Source organism: Apus apus, chromosome 1 (assembly GCF_020740795.1).
Source record: "Apus apus isolate bApuApu2 chromosome 1, bApuApu2.pri.cur, whole genome shotgun sequence".
In the NCBI taxonomy this organism is placed as follows: Eukaryota; Metazoa; Chordata; class Aves; order Apodiformes; family Apodidae; genus Apus; species Apus apus.
Window position 1 is genome coordinate 157,127,944 of NC_067282.1, and position 21,021 is coordinate 157,148,964.

The 21,021-nt window shown below is 40.3% G+C and overlaps 1 protein-coding gene across 13 annotated transcripts in view; it reads left to right on the forward strand.

Annotated features, from left to right (window-relative positions):
• Nucleotides 1-21,021, forward strand: part of ANKS1B (ankyrin repeat and sterile alpha motif domain containing 1B) — a 432,033-nt gene that overhangs the window by 372,423 nt on the left and 38,589 nt on the right. For all 13 annotated transcript variants that reach the window (XM_051612894.1, XM_051612912.1, XM_051612951.1 and 10 more), the window contains 2 exons: nucleotides 5,903-6,010; nucleotides 12,117-12,296. In XM_051612894.1, coding sequence (XP_051468854.1) covers nucleotides 5,903-6,010; nucleotides 12,117-12,296 — 288 coding nt within the window. The remainder of the gene's footprint in view (nucleotides 1-5,902; nucleotides 6,011-12,116; nucleotides 12,297-21,021) is intronic.

Genomic DNA, 21,021 nt, shown 5'->3' on the forward strand with positions numbered 1-21,021 from the left:
AATTAAGTCTGTGATGAAACTGGACGAAGATCAGAAAAAGGATCGATTCTAAAGCTGTTAACATTTTCTGTGGAGATTTGTATTTATCTCCTATTTCTTGTTGCATTAGCTGTATTTCACGCTTGTGTACAGATTAATGTGCTTTGCTGATAATTACATATAAAAAATAGATAAATAAATGATTAGCTCATTATGAAATGTGTTGTAGTACCAGTAACTTTAATTATAATTTATCTGCTGTGTAAGTAATTTGGCAGAATATTGTGGGATAACATATTGATATTGCAGTTGCTCTCTCGTAGTGCTGTAGGATTAACATTGAAGACATTGAGGAGGTTGGCCAGAAATGGTCTGCATGACCACACATTTTCCAAATCAGAGCTGAACCAGTGACTGGACCTGTCATTAGCTCGACACACAGGTAGAAATACATGTCACTAGCAGAGGGAACAGTTTTAAGAGATCTGTCCTCTGAGTTGGGACCCAATTTGGGAATTTATTCCACCTTTCAAGCACTACAGTATTTTTTTTCCACTTACTGCCTGTGAAAACACAATATTTTCACTTTATATACAGACCTATTTAGTACTAGCTATTTTTCACAAAAATATTTCCAGCCTCGTCTCTTAGAGTAGGTAATCATTACTGTATTAATCTTTGTGTTTGTATGCATAATAGATATCTGATTTGTGGGGTTTTGAGCCTCATGTAATAAAAATGCACATATGTAATATTTGTCATTATACCTCAGGTTTGCAAAATCATTTAACTCTCATTTGTTTTTTTTAAAGGCCAGGGATTTCACTTCTTTTTAGTAAGAAAATGCTTTTTAAAAAGCAATTCATCACGTAGCCTGAGACGCATCCTCAGGAGGCAAGGTGGCCAGGCCTCAGTATTGACCAGGTCTTGTTTCATTGCATTTTCCTGATTTTTGTCAATGAAAAATTAAATTAATATTTTTCCACTGAAATATTAAGGGTTGTAGATTACAAGCATAAAATGACAATTACTTTACTTGTTTTTTTTTATCTTTAGTGGAGCCAAAAGTTGTAGCACCTGATATTTTCAGTCAGCCAATTCTTAAACTAATGAGAATTTTGGAAAACAGTGTAACTACTAAAATGGCTTATTTGGCAAAGTCAGGACAAAAATTCCAGAAGCCTTTAGTACCAAAGGCTGTCCTGAGAAATTCTGCAAAAAATAGTAAGTCCCTACTTGCCTGAACCTCACCTGGGATGACAGCAGCACCACCACAGCTGTGGCAGCAGGTCATGTGCAGCAGGGCAGCTCAGAGGAGTGTAACAACCCAGGATTCAAAATTACCTTTACTTGGAGGACACTTTTGGCTTTTGACTGCTCGGTACCACTAGATTGGAGATCTGCAACTGAAGTGTATGTTTTGGGGGAGGCAACCAAACAAACATGAGTTCTTTCTGATAATGTATAGAAACAGCACTTACCAGGCAGCCATCTGTCTTTGTGAAATGCTGTCACCAAGACAACTGACATCTCTTCCCAGTTGGGTGGGTAATTAGTTCGGGGGATAATGGTGTACATCTCATATCATTATCACATGAAATCATACGAGTGTCTTCATAGGTGTAATAAACAATTGCTTCCACTGCAGTGATGGAAATGAGCAGTCTTGCATGTAGCAGAGCTGCAGCGAGTCTCAGCTCTCCTGGTGTTTCGGTGCCTCTCTGTTTTCATGTGCCTGCTCTTTGCTGGACCTGCAGGACTGTACAGAAAAATCCCTGCACTGTTGAAAATGGCAAGGGTTTGTGAATTTAGGGCTGGAAGGAATCAGTAGTTTCAGTCAGGATGAGAAAGAGCATAAAGTATCTCTATGTGAAAAAATGCAACAGGAGTTTAGTGTGGTTTGGACTGGATTTGTCTGTCTGGTATTGGTAAGCCACTGGGCAGTTAATATTGCAGCTGACTCAGGCTTGTTTGTCTTTTGAAATATGCCAGTTATTACACCATGTAATCTTGGTTAGTATGTGGCATATGAGGATTTTTCACCTTTTTTTGTTGTTTGTTGGGGGTTTTTATTTTGTTGTAACTGCAAAATTGTAAAATTTTGAATGGTTGTCCAGGCTGGGACAGTATATAGCAAATGTATTTAAACTTTTTTCAAATTTCCAGTTACACTAGTCATGATGATCATATGAACTGAACTGGTTGGTCTGGGCTTGCTTCCTGGGTATTCTGGGCACTGCCGTGTTTTAAGATTAGCCCTGTGGGGTGGTACTGTGGTAGGAAAGTGGTAGTAATCAATGTATCCTTCACCCACAATTCCAGAATAGCCTGGAGTTTATTCCTGTATGACCAGCAGTAAAATGATTTATTAACTGAATTTAGCTAGTGTTTCTGGGCTGTTTGCTTGCAGAAATAGGAAGATCACACCTATTGGCTTATATTTACCAGTTTTAATTCTTAAATTCAGAAGTGTCTGATGCTGCTATCAGAGAGTCACTAGTACTGGTGTGACCACTCTCTAGTTTTCCACTTTGTAGCTATTTCCTAGTGTTTGATTGTTGCTACGTGTTTAGTACTAACTAACCCACAGAGTAATTATTTAGATTGTTCCAAAGAAAGGTAATTCATGTATTGAATTTCAGGAATCTTTATAATACACATTTTTTTAATAAAAAAGTTGAATAAGTATAAAAATATAGTATTTGATCATATTATTTAATCAGAAGAAAAGATTAGGCAGAAGAATGTTGCAGAAACAATGCTCAGTTTTAGAAGGAATAACTTGTTATTTCCAGCATCTGCACATATACGGTCATCAGGGAGTTACCGAGCTATATGTGTTTTTTTCTTAAAACATCTGTCAAGTCAGAAATATAAATGCAAAGTGTTACATTGGTTACATTTGTGCATTTCCTACATTTCTGAGTGGAATTTCACTTTGCATGCTAATCATTGGAGAATATGGAGGTAAAAAATAGGATTGAATTTGTGTGTCTGTGTCATTTCTTTGGACAAATTACTTGCCCCATTCTCCTGTAGTTGTATTACAGCATCAAATATAAGCAAATATATGAGATGGAGTTGTATAATTTTTGTCTCAGATATCCTACTGTCAGTGTGGAAAGAGGCAAATCATGTACATGTGAGCTTTTTTTGCCTTTTTTTTTTTTTTCCCCCAGTAGTGAAATAGTGGCTGTGGAGTGCCTTCAGCCACTCTGAACAGTTTCATGACATGTTGTAGCTTATTCCTGCAGCCACAGTGGCAAAGCTCATTTCATTGTCATACATGAAGTACGTGACAATCCATTTGACAAAATGCTTCGCTGCATAGCATTTAGGTGCATTGTATTGACTGTCCCTATAGCCCAGTGTTACTGTGTTCACTGTTACTTGGTATATAGAAAATATTCCTAGGGAACTAATTGGTGGGCTAAATAAGCACAAGACTTTTAATAGTTACCTGATAACACAGCATGAAGATATTTCTAAGATACTGCTTTAGGCAGCTTTAACATTGCATACCATTGACCTATATTTGTGATATTTGACGTTTTTGTTAAATACTGTCAAGGATAATCCATCACAGAATGAGTTCCCAGAGTTTCAGGGTGTTTGTTAAACTCTCATAACTCAAATATAAAATGTTTCAGAAAACAGATGTTTGTAAGTGGAGTAACAGCTTTTTCAAGTAAAAAAATTACTGGGGAGTCCATTTCCAGAAGATTTCAACCGTCTTCAGTTCACAAAGTATGTGGTCTAGGTGAGACTGGGCTACATCTGCCTATTCGCTGAGGACCATAGGTTTCTGTCAGTTGCATCTTTAAACCTCTACCACTTCAGATGTGGGGTGGCCAACATTTTAATAGAAAAACAGAATGTGGAATAAGCCTATCAGCGCTTATGGTGTTCAAAGATCTGTATTGCTTTCAAATTGAGCACGGTTTTTGAAATAATAAATACCATTTAGACCTGTATGCTGATCTCTTATGTGCGAAGTCCCTCAAAACTCATGTCCTTTTCCCTCCGGTTGTTCAACAGCTTTGTGAAGTCAAAGAAGATTGCTTTGTGGGGTTTGGTATAGCTAATAAGGCAGTCAGAATGCTGAGGACATTGAAACAATGCAAGAACTGTAGCTTGACTTAAAACTCTCTGGGTAAATGCTCTTGGATGAGGAGAAAGCATTACGAAATGAGAAAGTTCACTGAAGTGCATTATCTGAGTAATGCTTAAAGCAGCTGTAGTTCGTTCACGTGTTTCATATAGTTAAATATGGAGATAAAATGTGTACCCTTCTGTTTGACATTCAATGTAAACTGAATACATAACGATGTCTCCCACGTGCCTCTGACATTTTTATGTGTGCTCCACTATCTCAGCTCTACTCTTGCTTCTCCAAATATAGACAAATAGGAGAGCACACAGCAGGCTAGTGGGACTCTGCAGTTTGGGTCTGCTGTTGAGCTGCAGGGACTGCAACAACCCTGCAAGCTGCCTCTCAGAGGAAGGCCTCAGTCTATTTCATGTCATAGCCCGCCTAAAAGATGTTCTTGATGTTCAACAATACCAAATTGCACAGCGTCATCCAGCAGAGGAAGTGTGGATAGATTCATGTGCCTATGGACAGGCAGGTGTTTACCTGCCAGAATAATGACAGTGTAGCATAACCTGAGATACTGGATCTAAGAGGTGCCCTAGGAATGTTGTGGAGGTTTGTTTTTTGTTTGTTCTCGTGAATGGTAGCTCTTAGTGCTACTGCTTAAACTGATGTAGTTGTTCACTTCAGGGGTAGCATGTTCAGGGTTTTTTGAGGTCTATTACTTTTTCTAGGTTGAGTGGGAAATTCCTCTCAACTGAAGGGTGTTGACACACGGTGGTCCTAAATATAGTGGGGAGTACTGTCTTCTGAGGGGGAATGGAGGCAGCTCTGGTGTATGAAACCATATATAAATTCTGGAAGAGTTAAGTGAGGACACTGCTGTTGGCAGAGCAGAGGCTTTCTTCTACAATTAGGGCTGCTTTACATTCTGAAGCTGTTGTGGCCTTTAAAGAATGGCATTGAAATACCGTTTTCTTCGCCACTAATGCTTACATTTCCAACTTGCTGTTTCTGACCCCTCTGTTTTCCTCAGAGTGGTGGTGGTTTTGTAGGTGTTGGGGACACAGATACAAACGGGGAGTAGCTGCAGTAAATTTATCACACCGTTTTGGAAGCATTCTCAAAGCTTGGACAAGCACAAGTAATTTGGACCTGTCCACGGACGGTCACATTTGTGTGCAACCAAAATTTTTTCCATTGCATCTGATAAAAATAATAGACATACAGGATGAGTTTGTCTGTCCTCTGTTTCTTAGATGAGGATGATTCTACATGATAATGCAAACTGTACGTGTTGTTCAGAGATTACTGGTGAAAGGCATAGTGAACAGATTTTAAAGGGATAGTGTTTATACATTGGGTGCTTCCTTTTCTCCCTTCTTGCCCTCTCTGAGCATTCACAGCCTGTTCCTCACTCTCGTCCTCATCCATCCCATGAATCCCTTTAATCTTAATCACTTGCTGTTTGCTTGCACTTCTGCATTTTCTTCTCCAGGCTTCTCTGCCCCTTCCCTTGGTTTTGCTCCTGCTCTGCTGCTTTCTCTTCCTGTTTCATTTTCCTTTCCTGCTTAGTAATTTTTGAGCCTTTTTTTTTCCAGTTTTCCACACCTATACCCACTTTGTTATCTTCATTTTACAAGGTTTTTCCTCAGTTCAATCTTGTGTCTCATTTTCTCTGCTGATTGTCTCACATTGCTCTCTGCTTAGCCAGTGTAGTAGACTAACATGTTAAAAGGTTTAAAGAGAAAATGGCTTCACTCTGAATGTATCTTCATTTAATGATTGCAATGTGCTCTTTTTAAGCAGCTATTTTTCTTACTGTTTCAGGTCTTAAAAATTAGCTTGATTGGCCACCGGAAGCGTGTTCTGGCATCTCTGGGAGACAGGCTTCACGAAGATCCTCCTCAGAAACCACCTCGGTCAATAACCCTCAGGGTGAGTCCCCATGAAAATCTATTGCTTTTCTTGAAAAGTCAGCAAGCTTTTCTGAATATGTACATGACAACAGCAGCTGCTTTGAGTTGGGTTCAGCTTACTTCACTTCAGAAGTTTACAGTGTAGCCATTGCAGGCTCACCTGCCCAGTTGCACCTGCCCCTATAGCCCCCAGAGATAAATTGAAGTATTTACAGGGTGGTTCATCTGACCTGTTTCAGATGTCTGCCTTAGGATGAGATAAGTAGTATCTTAGAATTACCAGCTTATTTGCTCCAAAAACTAATGCAGCAGCAGGTGTGTACAAGCTGCACATTCACATTTGCCAGCAGGAATCCCAGCCCAGCCAATTAATGTTGCAGAAGGAGAGTTACCATTTTCATTTCATGCTTTCAAAATGCTAGCACTTACTTTTCAGACATGTGCTTTACACTTCCTTTAAAGAAAGCGTCTTGAAAATGTTGAGGTACAAATGCCATTAAGGAGTTTCCATATCAAAATTCTCTTGCCTTTTAAATTTTCATTTGTATAACATGAGGACAATCAAACATTGGAATAGTCTCCCAAAGGAAGTGGTAGATTCCCCCACATTGGACAGTCTTAAGTCTCAGCTTGACATGGTGCTGAATTGTAACTAGTATTACCTAAAAAGGTTGGACCAGATGATCCTTGAGGTCCCTTCCAACCTGGCATTCTATGATTCCCCCTTTCAGAAACCTTGCTGCAATGTCCCTGGGGCTTTTTCACACTCAACCAGATTTTATCCCCTCTCATTACACCACCTTCACTTCGTTTCTCCAATCTACTGCCTTTACTTCCTTGCTGTCTGTTACCCTTACTGAGTTGTGGTCTCTTGACCCATTCCTACCGTGTTCTCTCCAAGGGCATTCATACCAACACTTTTTATTTTGGTATTTTATGTCATACCTTTTGCATTTGATTGGACCTGCTTATTTTCATGGGGCTACTTTTCTGACTGGAATCTCATTTAGGACTAAAGTTCCAAATGTCAGAAAGTGTCTGTGCTCCCAAGTTAAATTTCCTGGTGTAAAGAGAAATAGAGAAAGACAGAATGAGGACTTATTTTTACATACATTTACAATTTCTGGGACCAAGCTGTTTTCACCCTACTTATTCTCAGGTGCCATATACAGACATCTTAAGACACCCCTGCAAATTCAGCCTATTCCTAATGCCAAGTTGAAAAAGGTCTGACAAGTCTGTGATGTCCTGCTCTAAGGCACATTGCACAAACGTGTGGATATTTTTCTTGTCTTTTATTTTTAATATATTATTTCAATGGTTCCTGATGCATGACAGGTGTTAAAACACTCCAAGGAAAGAGGAAACGTTTAAAAGTCGCACATTTTTCCTCAGTACTTTCAGTGCTCTGGACAGGGGAATTAGTTCCTCTTCAGCAGATGGGAAACCCACACTATTGGTTAGGACTCCATATTCTCAGTGAAGAGGAGAGTGTATATCCCCCCCACTGTGGTCAGAATGATGAAAAGTAGTCTTGTGCTCCACAGCTAGAGTTACTGATGTGGGCAAGTGCTACATGCCATTCATCACCTCGTGGTATTGGAGCCTTCAAGAGGAGAACATGAGTTTGGATTAAAGTTTTCTTTCCCACCAGCTGCTACTATGCCATTTCTCATGAAACGGGGACATAGTCTGTAGTTTGAAAGCATTTTTAGCTTGAAAACTGGTTTAAATAAACTGTCTGCTGTTACTTAGAAGATGGATCATATAGAATCGTAGAATGGTTTGGTTTGGAAGGGACATTAAGGATCATTTAGTTTCAACTCCCCCACCATGGGCAGGGACACCTCCCACTAGACTACGTTGCCCTGTTTCAGTAGAAAATACAGTTTGTTGTTTAAAGAGTCTACTTTTAAGGTCCCAAGGTCAACTTAAGAATGGCTAACACTTCTTTTTCAACTATTTTTGTATTAGCTTTTAAAATATTTTGAAGGAAAAAAATGGTTATATTATATTGAGGAAAAGCAACAAACATAAAAAAACTCCACAAAATGTGTTACTCCCTCAATATCTATGTACTAAGGAAAAGTTCCTTTGATTTCAAAGTTATATACTCAAATTTTAAAAATATTTGGTCTCAGGTTGCCTACGCAATATGTCTTTCCTTCTTTAAGCTCATTTTAGTCTTTAATTACAGGACTAGTTTCCATGTTATTCAGGGAACCCCATCCTTACCTGGTCAGCACTGGAGGCTGGAATTTAAACTGAAGGGACAACAATTTAAGCTGAAACTTTGAAGAAGCTTGACAATAGTAATGATAGTTTAACACAAGAATTCACTGGAGATAATTCCTCTTTTTAGGAACTGGTTAGACAAACATCTGTGGGGCATGAGGTGCACCTAGATGGCCTAGGGAAGGATCTCTTAAGCTCATTTCCAGCCCTGACCTGTGTGGTTCCAGCTCTGTGCAACCAGTGGGACTGCAAGGTGGGGATGAAGCAGATTTTGATAGCAAAATATATGATCAGGCATCACTGCAGGGCATGTATCCCTGCATTCATAACAAGGTAGGAATGTGAGAGGAATACCTGGTGACTAATAGTAGCGCAGTACTGAGGACATGAGAGCACCATACTTGGTCTGCAGATTTGGTAAGGAGATGAAAAAGTGGGTATGAAGTGAGGAAGAGGACTGAAGGGAGAGAATGGGAGAGAGATTTAGGATTAGGGGAATAGCTATAGCTGTGAAAATACAGATTTACACCTGATTTTGCCACTAAGCCCTTGGATAGTGCTTGGTAAGTTATTTAGGTAATTGCCTCATAAACAGCCACTAATTGTATGTTACCAACGTTCTGCGTGTTTGACTGGAGTCTGGAGTCTGATTTGTACAAGCACTGAGCACACAACACTGCAAATTAGATCAACAGAAGTGGAGTTTTGAATACAAGCACTTGGAAACTCAGGCAATAGATATTATAATTGGGCATCCAAAGTGACTGATAGTTTTTAACCTTTGCCTTTGTGTCTCCGGTCCCCCATGCTAAAGTGGTGATTATAAAATGCCAGAAGTCACATGTGTGGGGAAAACAAATTGACTGGCATTTGTAAAGCACTTACAAGCCTCATGAAAATGATGCTGTTAGTCATCCTATCTTCAGAGCAGGATTTGAATAGAGTTTAGGGAAAGGGTTTGGGGCCACGAAACAAGGTGAAAATTAAATACCGACTACATGATAACTAATGATAACACAGTGCTGAGTATTTGCCAACATGCTGCACAGCTGAGGATCCGTCTGTGCTGTGAAGGACAACTTTGAGAAAACAGCATAAAATAGTACAATTACATACTATTCCATAAGCAGAGGCACCAGAATTCTTTTATTTCTAGACTTTACAATTCTTAGCTGTATGGCCTCACCAGCAATTTTCTGGTACAGATTTCTGAGTGAATTTCCTCTTTCTATGCAGGCTGACAAAAGCCAAGAAGTTCTGTAAGAACTGGAATCTGTATGTCTATGGCACGGTCATCTATCACTTTGATGTGCTGATGGCCCTGTCAGTCTGCTGTGATTTGGAGCAGAAAGAGGTTTCTTACCTGACTGGAGGGTCAGGCAGCAGTCATTGGAAAGGATCTCGTTTGGTGCCCCTGTATGCAGGTTATTTTTAGGAGTTGAACCCTTGGAGGGACCATCTGTAAGTTTTAGAGACTATGCCTCACCAGACCTGCACACGGGCAAACTACAGCTTTTCATGAGCTTTTAACTGGGCCAAATGTAGGTGGATTTCTGTTCAGGAGGAAAGAAGACTATTCCTAAGAGGAAAACACTCCTTTCTTTGCCCTGGGAAATTCCAAGTGCTTGTCTCGGAACATAGAAAAGCTAGAGAATTAAAAACCAAAAAAAATCCCACTTAATTAAAAGTTACTAAACAACTATATTTCCCTGATTTTAATCAACCAACGTGGAAAATATTTATCTGTTACTGTGATTGCAAGGAATAATGTAATGTACACTCCTCCATTTCAAGTATTACCATTAAGATGTTACTGTCACTTGAACACGCACAGAGAATTGCAACTTTCCATTTGGAAGAGATTACAGCACTCTGATTTCTTACACTAGATCTTGTTTTTTAACAGCATGGTGTAAAGTACCTTGATGCTTTTCAGCATTAGGTTTGCTTCGATGTAATCATGCATGAAATGCCCACTTTAATTCTTTCTTTAAATAAAGAGACAGGGTTTTTCACCCTCCATGCACACTGGAGCAGGTCTGTGCTTCCTCTCATTGTGTAGTATCTTCAGGTCCCTTCTTGTTGTTCCGTATTAAATACAGTATTAACGCAGTAAGTAATCTGGACAAGGTCTGCATCTGGCAAACACATTCCTGGGTATGTTTTCAGCCCCCAAAGAACTTAATGTCAGAGAAATCTCTAGTATCAGAAAAACAGCCCAGCAACCTATGTCATGAGAGAGGAATGTGTTTCCCCATCCAATTACTGTGAGTGTTTTACAGTCGGCACTGGTGTGTGCTCCAAGCACCAATATAGGTTAGGGGTGGATCTGCTGGAAGGTAGTCTGGAGGAAAAGGATCTTGGAGTCCTGATAGACAGTGAATTACCCATGAGCCAGCAATGAGCCCTTGCTGCCAAGAAAGCCAATGGAATCCTAGGTTGTGTGAGGAAGACCATGGCCAGTAGGTCGAGGGAGATCATTCTCCCCCTCTACTCTGCGCTGGTGTGGCCACAGCTGGAATACTGCATCCAGTTCTGGGCTCCACAGTTCAAGAGAGACAGGGAGCTACTAGAGAGACTCCAGAAGAGGGTGACGAAGATGATAGAGGGATTGGAGCATATGTCTTAAGAGGAAAGGCTGAGAGAGCTGGGACTCTAGCCTGGAGATGAGAAGGCTGAGGGAAGACCTTATCAGTGTATACAAGTATCTAAAGGGTGGGTGCAAGGAAGATGGAGCCAGTCTCTTTTCAGTAGTTCCCAGTGTCAGAATGAGGGGCAACGAGTACAAGTTGGAACATAGGAAGTTCCATTTAAATATGAGGAAAAACTTCTTTACAGTGAAGATGATGGAACACTGGAAAAGGGCTACCCAGAGAGGTTGTGGAGTCCTCTTCTCCGGAGCTGTTCAAGACCCGTCTGGATGCAGTTCTGTGTAAAGTGCTCTAGGTTATCCTACTTCAGTGGGAGAGTTGGACTAGATGATCTCTAGAGGTCCTTCCAACTCTAGCAATTCTGTGATTCTCTGCTCCTGCTGATTGCAGTCTCCATAGCAGTGTTGAACGGTGAAGTTGGGCACAAATGTTTGTAATTGGTGTTTGAACAAGCGATGCGATTGGCATGAGAAGAGGTATCTCCAGACATACATACAGTGGCTACCCTTGAGTGCTGCGGTGGCAGATTCTGGTAAATATGTGACCAGGAGGATCTAATAAGATCTAATATATAACAAGTCATGTATCCATTTTCTGTGGCATTTGCACAGCGACTGATATAAGGTTATAGTTCAGCACAGATTACAAGAAAAGTCTGGTAAAACATTTATACTCAGATACTTTCATGCATTCTAGGAATTATTATTTAGCTTGTTTCTGGTATCCAGTGCTTCAAGTTAAAGGGATGTTCTGTGAGACCTATAAAATTGCAAACAAAGTGTCTATATTTTTTAATGTCCATGCATTTCTTTTTTCCAGCAAGAGATGTTGCTAGAGTTCAAATCACTTTCACTGCTCAGAGTGGCTGCTTAGAAGTGATAAGGCTGTATTTCATCTTACAAATAGCTGGTACTAGATCATGGTTTTATTTGGGCCTTGACAAAAAGCAACTTGCTGTTTTATCTCTCCAGTGGTCCTAGAAGGGAGTTGATATTACATAAGGAGGTTTTGGAGAGAGAATTTGCTACTAGTTTATGTAAATAGTGAATTATTTTTCCTTCCATGGTGGCTCTGCACCTTAGGTAGCAAATCTCAGAAGTTCATCCACCATAGTCTCTACTTCAGGAATTGTGCCTTACTTTTTTTAGTATGAATAATTAAAATACACTTATAAATGCGTGGTTTGAAGTGAGCAATATACTGTTCTTATTATGCTGTATTTTCCTCCTCTCTGTCCAGGAACCCAGCGGTAACCACACTCCTCCTCAGTTGTCTCCATCACTTAGCCAAAGCACTTTCACTACTGGTGGCTCCCTGGACGTTCCCCACATTATCATGCAGGGCGATGCAAGGAGAAGAAGAAATGAAAACTATTTTGATGATATTCCCCGGTCAAAGCTGGAGAGGCAGATGGCACAGGTAGGATTAAAACGATGCCACTGAAAGTCTGTGTGTGTCTTGCTGCAGTTGCTTACAGAGCTAATCCTAACCATAGCTGTGGGTCATCTATGAAGGCTGAATTGTAAACTACAGACTGACAACTTTTCCAAGCTATCTGTTCCAGTTCTCTCTGTTTCAAATGGTATGAGTTGGTGTGCAGTTTCTCCTGAGAGGCAGAGTTTTGGGAGTGTTTAGATGCCTGAAGGCTGAGATGAAGGTGCCTCCTGCACAGCAGAGGATGCAGACTCCCAGTGCCACTGACTCTGCCTCTGCTTTCTATAAGAAGGTGCAGATTGCTCGATTTCTGAGTAACCTACATAAAAATAAGCTGACATCCATTCACTGACAGAGGACTTAGCAGGTGGAGATGGCTGCATTTATTAAGGAGGAGGGTCAGCATTCTGCTAAACTTTGTGATCTGGGGGTATATCTTGAGTGTTTAAAATAAGATTTAACTGTGCAGCAACTCATTTGAGCATCGCAACAGCTCTAAACTCGACTGGATGTTAAATCAAACTGTTCATGAAAGAAAGCCTAAAGTAGTCTCCATCTCTAAAGTTTTTCACACAACCACAGTAAGGGTACTGATAATTTCAAATCAAGTACCCATTGACCAGAGTGATGTCTTGTACCATTCTAAAGGGCAACAAAGTTAAGCTTGTACAGCCTGCTGGCGAAAATGTCTTAGGACATGTCTCAGCTGGGTTTTTGCTGGTACATATGATGAAAGGCAGGCATGTCTTAAGCCATGTGGTGCTTTGCAACACATGTTGGAAATAGGGCTTTGATTTGCCATAACAAGCTGATGGGCAGCCCCTGGATTCCTCTCTCCATGAAGGAGCAGGTTGCTGCATGCTGCCCTGCAGGAGGTTTCCCAGCGGTTCTCTGCCTGCCCCAGCCCAAAATAGAGCCTCTCCCAAAAATTCAGCCTCCAAATGGAAACAGCTATGCAAATAACTGTGTTATGGTTAACATAATGAACAAAAGGCTGCAGTCTCCCAGCTAATTGCACGAACAAGAAGAAGTAATTAAATAAACAGGCAAAACAAGGTGCTGCTGTTACCTGGGAACACAGAAACAAATTGAATTCCATTTGTTCAGAGGACATTTCTAGGGAAGTGAAATTGCATTTGGTTGGGTGGGGCTGTTTCCTTGCCTTATTTTAATCTTCTAATTTTCTGCTGTATAATCTTATTGTACAGAATTAAGGGGGAAGCTGCCTAGTGAATGAGCTTGTTTTCAAACCGAAGTCTGCTGGGCTTTTGTGGCAAGAACAAGGTTGAGCTCAAGTCCAGCAAGGAAAAGCTCAATTCTTAACATGAAAATACTTCTTTGAAGGTCATGAAATTTAGGTGTCTGAGTGTGAAATACACACTTGCTCATGGCTGAGCAGACCAGTTCTACTTAGTTCATTTTATCACCTGGTTCACAGATCCCTATTCCCACCTCCTCTTTTATTCACTAAAATTGAAGGGAAAAAGAAAACAAAACCAAAACCGAACAAACAAACAAAAAACATAGTAGCAATTCTCCCCATTTGTTTTTCACTCTTTTCCTGTTTGAAGTCCTGATATTTCCAAGAGATATGACACATTATCATATATGGCACCTGGATATTTTCTTTAGGCTGTGAAAAATCCCTTTTCCATAAGGTCTATGATGTGCTACATATACAAAGAGAAAACTGAGCAGTTAGTACTTACGCTACTCCCAACTACTTCAAAACCAGTCAAGTGCTGAGATTATTTTATTTTAGTTGTTTAATGTATTTTAATATATTTTATTTTAAATATAATTTATTATTATATTTTATTTTGTTGGAGTGTGTACCCACCAAATGAATGACTTCAGTGCCTTCTCTCTGACTTTCATCATGGAATATAACAGTTGTCATTCAGGACTCCAAAGGGGAAAAAGGAGTCAGATGAAATCCATAAAACAGTGTTTTGTGTTAGTCCCTAAACTCCAATCTGTTTGGAGTCTTTCTCAGCTCTGCCCCCAAGTTCTGCACTCCTGATGTATATAAAATTCCCTTTCACTTTAGTGGAAAGTCAATGACTCCCTGTGGTGATCATTCTCACTAAATTGGACTCACCCCATTAAGAGGCTAATCAGGGATTTCTTGAACCATTCTGGCCCAAAAATAGATTTTTAAATTTATTTTTTGCAATATGTGCTTTGCTAAAATGAGCCATATTTCATTCAGTCTTTTCCCCTGAAGCCCCTTGGAAATTAAAGGTAAAACAATTATTTCTGGGAAATAAAGGAGATCCAACTGATTTTTAACATGAGCCTTCTGCTCCGTGTTTTATCCAGCAACTTCCTCCTTGCAGTTTGCAGGTTCCTCTGGCTTTTTTCAAACCAACAGCAGCTTCTGAGCTCATACCAGTTCTGCTTTCCAGCTAGAATATTTCTCACAAACAGAATAATCTTGAGTTACTATTGAAATTGCTTTGAGGATATTTTTTGTCTTAACCTTTTCTTTGCTAGGCTTTTTGCATGCTGCTGTATGAATGTGCATGTTTATTGGATGCTATAGTGGACGGATTTTCATTAAGACATCTTTGATGCTGTGATTTTTTTTTTTAAGGTTTTAGGTGTGTTCTTCATTATGAGATTGGTGGGTATTTTTATGGCCTTGAAGACAGAGGCCAGCATGGTCTTATTCTTATTCTTATGAGCTTATTCGTGGTATTGCTTTCATGAACTTGATTTTGTTTCAGAAATGTTGAGTTAAGACTATTTTTAGCCTCAATTAAAAACCTAAAATCTGAAGCTATTGTGAGAAGACTATGTGATCTGATGTTTCCATCTTTACTATGGACTGTGTTTTCACTAAACTTCGACATGGGAATCATAAAGCATGTTAATAGTTGCATCAGATACCACCCAGTGTTTGTTAAAACAATGACCACATCAATTTAAATCTGTTTTCCTTTGATTTGCTACATGGGTTTAAACAGTTCTCTAAACCAGAATCAAATCTGCTTGTAAGTAATACAACACTTTGTTTCCTGGAGGAAGCATTGATTTAAATTTACTTAATGTGGGTGGTTTTGTCTCGAGGCCAGCATGTACCTTCATTCACAGTCCCTAGCAGACTGTTTGTGACCTAAGAGGGGAAAATTCTAATACAAACAATGAGTCTAACCAGTTTAGGTTCCCCACTGTAATAAGTTTGGTCATCCAACTCTCTAGCTGTTTTTCCAAATTTGAAAGTCTTTGACGTCTGGTTGGATAACTCACAGCTGCTGAAAAGATAATGTAGAAGATTGTGAGATTAAAAAAAAAAAAGAAAAAAAATTCCAGAAAGGACCAAGTAGTCTGAGTCATCTTTCACTGTGGATGTTGAATTCTGAGCCTGCAGACTGTAGATTAATGTGAGCAAATTAACGTAGTTTAAAATAGCTGAGGTTGCTCTTAAGTTTGCCTAAACCTTTTAAATAGAATTGAAATCATACAGGCAAAGCCAAACAAAATCATTTGGAAAGAGTCCTGTTGAAGTCATCAGGCTCTTCGTTCACACCTGAAATCATTGGGAGGGGGCAAGGATGGGAAAAAATATTTGCAGGGAAGAGCTCTGGAAGTTAAAAAGGATCATCGCTAGGTTCATTAAAATGTCAGGTCTCTGGGATTCATAATTCTGCAGGCAGCAGAGAAACTTTAGGTACTAGATGCAAGCACATCCCAGACTGCCAGCCCCAAGGCTGTTTCTATTAATTCATTGCTCCAGCCTGTGACATACGGTGCTTCAAGCCACTGTGGTGTGTAAAGCCTCTCGATGCAGCCTTCGGAGCACTGCACGCTGCCCCGAGCCGGGGCTGAAAGCATCCTCCCAGGAAGGGTGGAAGGAGGGAGGAGCAGGGAGCACCTCTGCCCACTCATCTCCTGGCAGAAGCAGAGCTGGGTCAGGCATCACCCCCATGCTGGCACCCGCTCTCCCTGTGGAGCTGAACCTGAGCTGCATCCCGAGATGGGAGAGATCTGTCATGTTGGGAGGCAGTGGGTGGGAGCCTCTTTAGGGAAAGCTCCAGGCTGTGCCTGCCTCTGGGAGAAAAAAAATGGGTAATGAGCCAGAGTAAGCTTTCTGGCAGGATAAACCTAGTCATGGCCCATATGGGGAGCACCCAAGAGGGCTGCGATGGGGTCATGTCTTAAAGGAGAGATCTAAGAGGGCTGGAAAAATTATTTGCAATAGCTGGCAGGAGAAGTTCTTTCCCAGAGATGCTGAACCCAGACTTAATTTTGCAAGCCTTTCTAGGTTCTTTGGTCTCGTGGCCTGAGAGCTCTTTCTATTTGTTTAATATTTTTTTTCTAAAACACAATATAATTTAAATGCAAGGTCATTGTAATGGCTGGGTAGGAAGTCTGGAGTAAAGCTACCCTACTTATTGAGTTTCTGCTTTGTAACATCATTTTGTGAGATGTAATAATTCCTTGCAGGATTAGGATTGATGTGCAGGAGATAGTCGTTTAAATGGAGTTAGTAGCAGAGATCCTTTTATCCACCTTAGAGGAAAAGTGTAATAAAAACAAGAGACAGCATTATCCAAGGCAGATTTTAGGAAAACTGACATTTTTCCGCTTTCTGGAATAATACCTTCAACTCAATATCTTACAAATACTTCACAGATACTAATGCATTAATATTTCCAGTGCACTGTGGGGCTTTGTGATTTAAAATCATGTTTTCCATTTTATAGCTAAGAAAAATGAGGTACAGGGGTGATGCAGGTTGGCTGAGATGACACTGAAAGCTTGAAGAAACCAAAAATATAACTCTGGTCCCAGCTTTAGTTTTTTAACTTTTAACTACAGTATGACTTTTTTTTTTTTTTAATTCCCTTGTTTCCTCTTTGTTTTCCTGTCTCCTTTTCTGCTTTGGAAGGATTGAAAGATTACAGTGAGTGAAGGAAAATATGCCCAGGAAAGTATTGGTGTGTAAGATGGGATTATCTAAGAAGCAATGAGGAATAGGTTTTATGAATGGATTAAATTACTGGTTGAATAACAGAATCCTTTACCAGTGGATTTAAGGAGCAATAAATACAAAAGTACTGTTTTCTAGTTTATTTCATTCTGTTGTTATTTCTAAGGTTTCTTACTTCAGTTTTTAATAAGCATGAAATAGTGTGTGTCATGAGGATGTCCAGACAGCCATTTTAAAGACAAGTATGTAAAATCCAAACAAAATGTTCTAAGAGGTTCATCTTTTCAGGTGCATTTTTATTTTTAAGATGGAAATATGACTGAGCTATGAAGACTTTCAATTTAAGATCAAAAGAAAAAAGCTTAGTTGAATCTCTTTTTGCTTCATCGTTTAGATGTTACTGGCAGTTGTCTTTTTCATTCAGATAGATGTTAATGCCCACAGAGAGCTGTATCTTGAACTGTATATTTCAACAAACTTTCATCTGTAAGCCCCTGCAGTATTGTGCATTTAATGGACAAGTAAACTGATAAAGACATTATGAAAAATCTGAGTAATTTCTGTCTGAATAAAAGAAGCAATTTTTTCAAGAATATTACACAAGCCAGCATTTTAGAAATCAAGCCGTGGGATGTGGATCATACCTACATGCTGCTTCAGCATATGGAATTAAGGAAGCCACTTCTATATTTGGTATTAATGATCCAAACTAAAGCTATAAATACTACATCAAGGAGGGGACAGATGTTCTTTCAAGGTGGGGATAGATGTTCTTTATTAATTTACTGTTTTTCACACTCAGTCTTGTGAGCTAGAAGCTCTACATTGCAAAGAATGTATGAAAAATGGAGGAGGATTTTATGAAAAATGGAAAAGATGAGATAGTTTCTACTGTTGAAGAAGTTACTCTTTTTGAAAATTTAAATGTTTCAGAGTCAAGGCTGAATTTTAATATCTAACATTTACTTTTTTGAGTTGCTGCAGAGATGTTGTACTTAATATTTGGGGTACTTTTTTTCAGTTGTCTTTTTTTGTTGTTGGTTTGGGGTTTTTTTTTGCTAAAATTTAGATACCTGTATCTAATGTTCAGGGGCCAAAGTCTCATAATCTTTATTGGTGGTGTTTGTCCAGAACTTTGTACCCTCTGTGCAAGGCTAAAAGGCTGAGGAGCACCCACAGCACCAGCAAAAGGGGTGTTGTCACTCTGAAGAGGCTTGGCTGCTTACCCAAGGTCATGGGCCAAAGCTATGGCTGCAAAGCTGCACCTCCAGGAGTTGAGCAGTGCGGCCACAGCCTCAGTGCCCTGCTGGAAAGACCTTCAGTCAGTCCTCCTTGGCAGGAACCCAGCAGGAACCCAACTCCTGGGTTATGGGATGGAAATCAAATGAAAACTGCCTGCATGTCAGAGAAGATCGCCATGGCATGAAGGAGGGTGTCAGATGGGTGAGGGAGAAGCAAGGCCATCTTATTTGTCTTTTCTCATCAGAGGAAAGTGTGCAGAGTCTAGCTCTGCATGGAGGAAGATGTGGAGATGCACAGGACCCACCCTGGCATGGGAGGTTGGCTTTCCTTCCAGCCCAGCCACCGGCTGGAGGGTACAGTCTCTGCAGGCTCACCGTGGTCCTAGGCCAGCCATCTCCTTTCTAGGAGTGCACTGGCTGCGGCACACTCCTTCTTCTGAAAGAAGCCTTGCTGGGAGCTCCTGACAGGGTGCACTGACCTGGAGGCTGGTGTTGCTGCTCACATCCATCACCTGCTGCCTGCCTGCAAGAAGGTCATTCCAAGATAGTCAATGGTTTTCTGGAAAGCTTCATGTAAAATATTTTCAGGTGAAGCAAAAGAAACATACCCATGCAAAACATATATACTTGTTCTAATAAGAAGTATTATTTCTAATTTCTCTGTCTCTAAACATCTTGTTTTTGAAGGAGGAGCTGCGATTTTTCCTGCTGGTGAGACAAGCTCTCCTCAGAGCTCTGGGAACATTCAGGGAAGCAGCATCTATTGAGACGGCACAACTGCTCTCCCATGGTCCTAAAACATTTACAGTGACAATTACAAAAATGGCCAGACAGCCCCATTCATCTGATTTTCATTTGTTTCCTTCAGCTGTTGTACCTTTAAGGATTGTTTGCCATGCCAAGAGTGATTTTTTTCTGGGATTTGATCCAATATTCTCATTTCTGGAGTTAGACTGAGCTATAGTTAGTGAGTTAGATAATATGCATCAGAGGGAGCAGATTCTGCTGCTGTTCCTCTCCTTCCCGCTGTGTCTCGCTGGGGGTGAACATACCACTGGACACCCACATTTACTTAACCAGGGCTGGTGTTTTCTAGTCTTCTGTTTGTTGATACTCTCTCCTGGATTCCTGCAGCTTGCCAACATCCTCTTTCAAGTTGCTAAAACTGGATGCCACCCCATATGAGGCATCGCTGGTGGCTGCGTATAGCACAAAAGTTCTTTCCCATCCGTTACAATATGCTACTTTTATTTAATACCTCCTTTTTTATATAGGAGAGGGCAGTACAGCTAAGGGCCACCAAGATGGTCAGGGGCTGCAGCACATGCCCTCTGAGGAGATGTTGGGGTACCAAGGCTGGCTGGATAAAATGGTGACTTTGGGTACAAAAACTGAAAGAGGAGAGATGCTGACCAGATGGCAAGAAAAACTTCCTCTTCATGAGGACAGGCAAGCAGGGGGACAGGTTGTTCAGAGAGGCTGTGCGGTCTCCGTCTTTGGAGGTTTTCAAGACCTGACTGGATGAAGCCCAGAGCAACCTGGTCTTATCTCACAGCTACTCTTGCTTTGAGCTGGGCTGGGAATGAAAAAACTTCCTGAGCTCCCTTCCAAACTGAATTATCCTGTGATTTTTTTTAATTTTTTTTTTTTTTTCAAGACTACTGTGTTTAATTTGAAGTATACTAAAGTTTCTAGTTCTTTTTATGGTCCTTTCCCCACCTCCCTGTTAAATCGGTCTGCTGATTTATTTGCTATTTGCTTAGTGCATTAAATCTTACGTTCCCGAGGAACACTTTTGTCTCACTGAATTTCATCTGACTGGTTTCTGTAGCTCATCAAATCCATTTTCGGTTGTTACCTTGTTGTGGAAAGTCCCTCACTTCTGGATCCTTTCTAAAGAGCCTGAGCACTCCTCCAAGTCAATGCATGGAGCAGATCATTGCAGATTGCCTTGGCATGTTCCAGTCTAGTTTTGCTTAAATACTGATACTTGCTCTCTAAATGTGCCTTTGAGTTTCTTGTGCTACCACTACACTTTGATTCAGGCTAGTTTGTGCATGAGACACATCATATGTCACTGCATCAGGAATCTCACTGTCAGAGTCCAAGTCCTGCTGTGCTGCTTCTTGCTGCTGCTGATACAGTCAGTCAGCTTTCCAACACAGGAAGGAAATTTGATCTGAAATTTTTTATACTGAACAACCTCATTACAAACACGTTGAAGATTTCTTGGCCCATAGAAGCTTGTCAGGTAACACATAGTGGGCAAGACTATGGTTTTTTTTTATTATCCTCTGTAGATAAGGATATAGATATATAGTGCACGTATTCCTAAGTGTTTATTTCAGGTGGCCAGGAGCAAGGTCAGAAGGTCTTATAGGCCACGAGGACCAGAGACTGGATTGTTAAACAATTTTTATAGTAATTTACTGGTCCTTGCAGTTAGGCTGGCTATAGCTTTCTGAATCTTTCTTTTCTCCCATTTTCTATATTCTTTTAGCCCTTCTTTCTTCCTTTTAGTATCTTCTCTGAC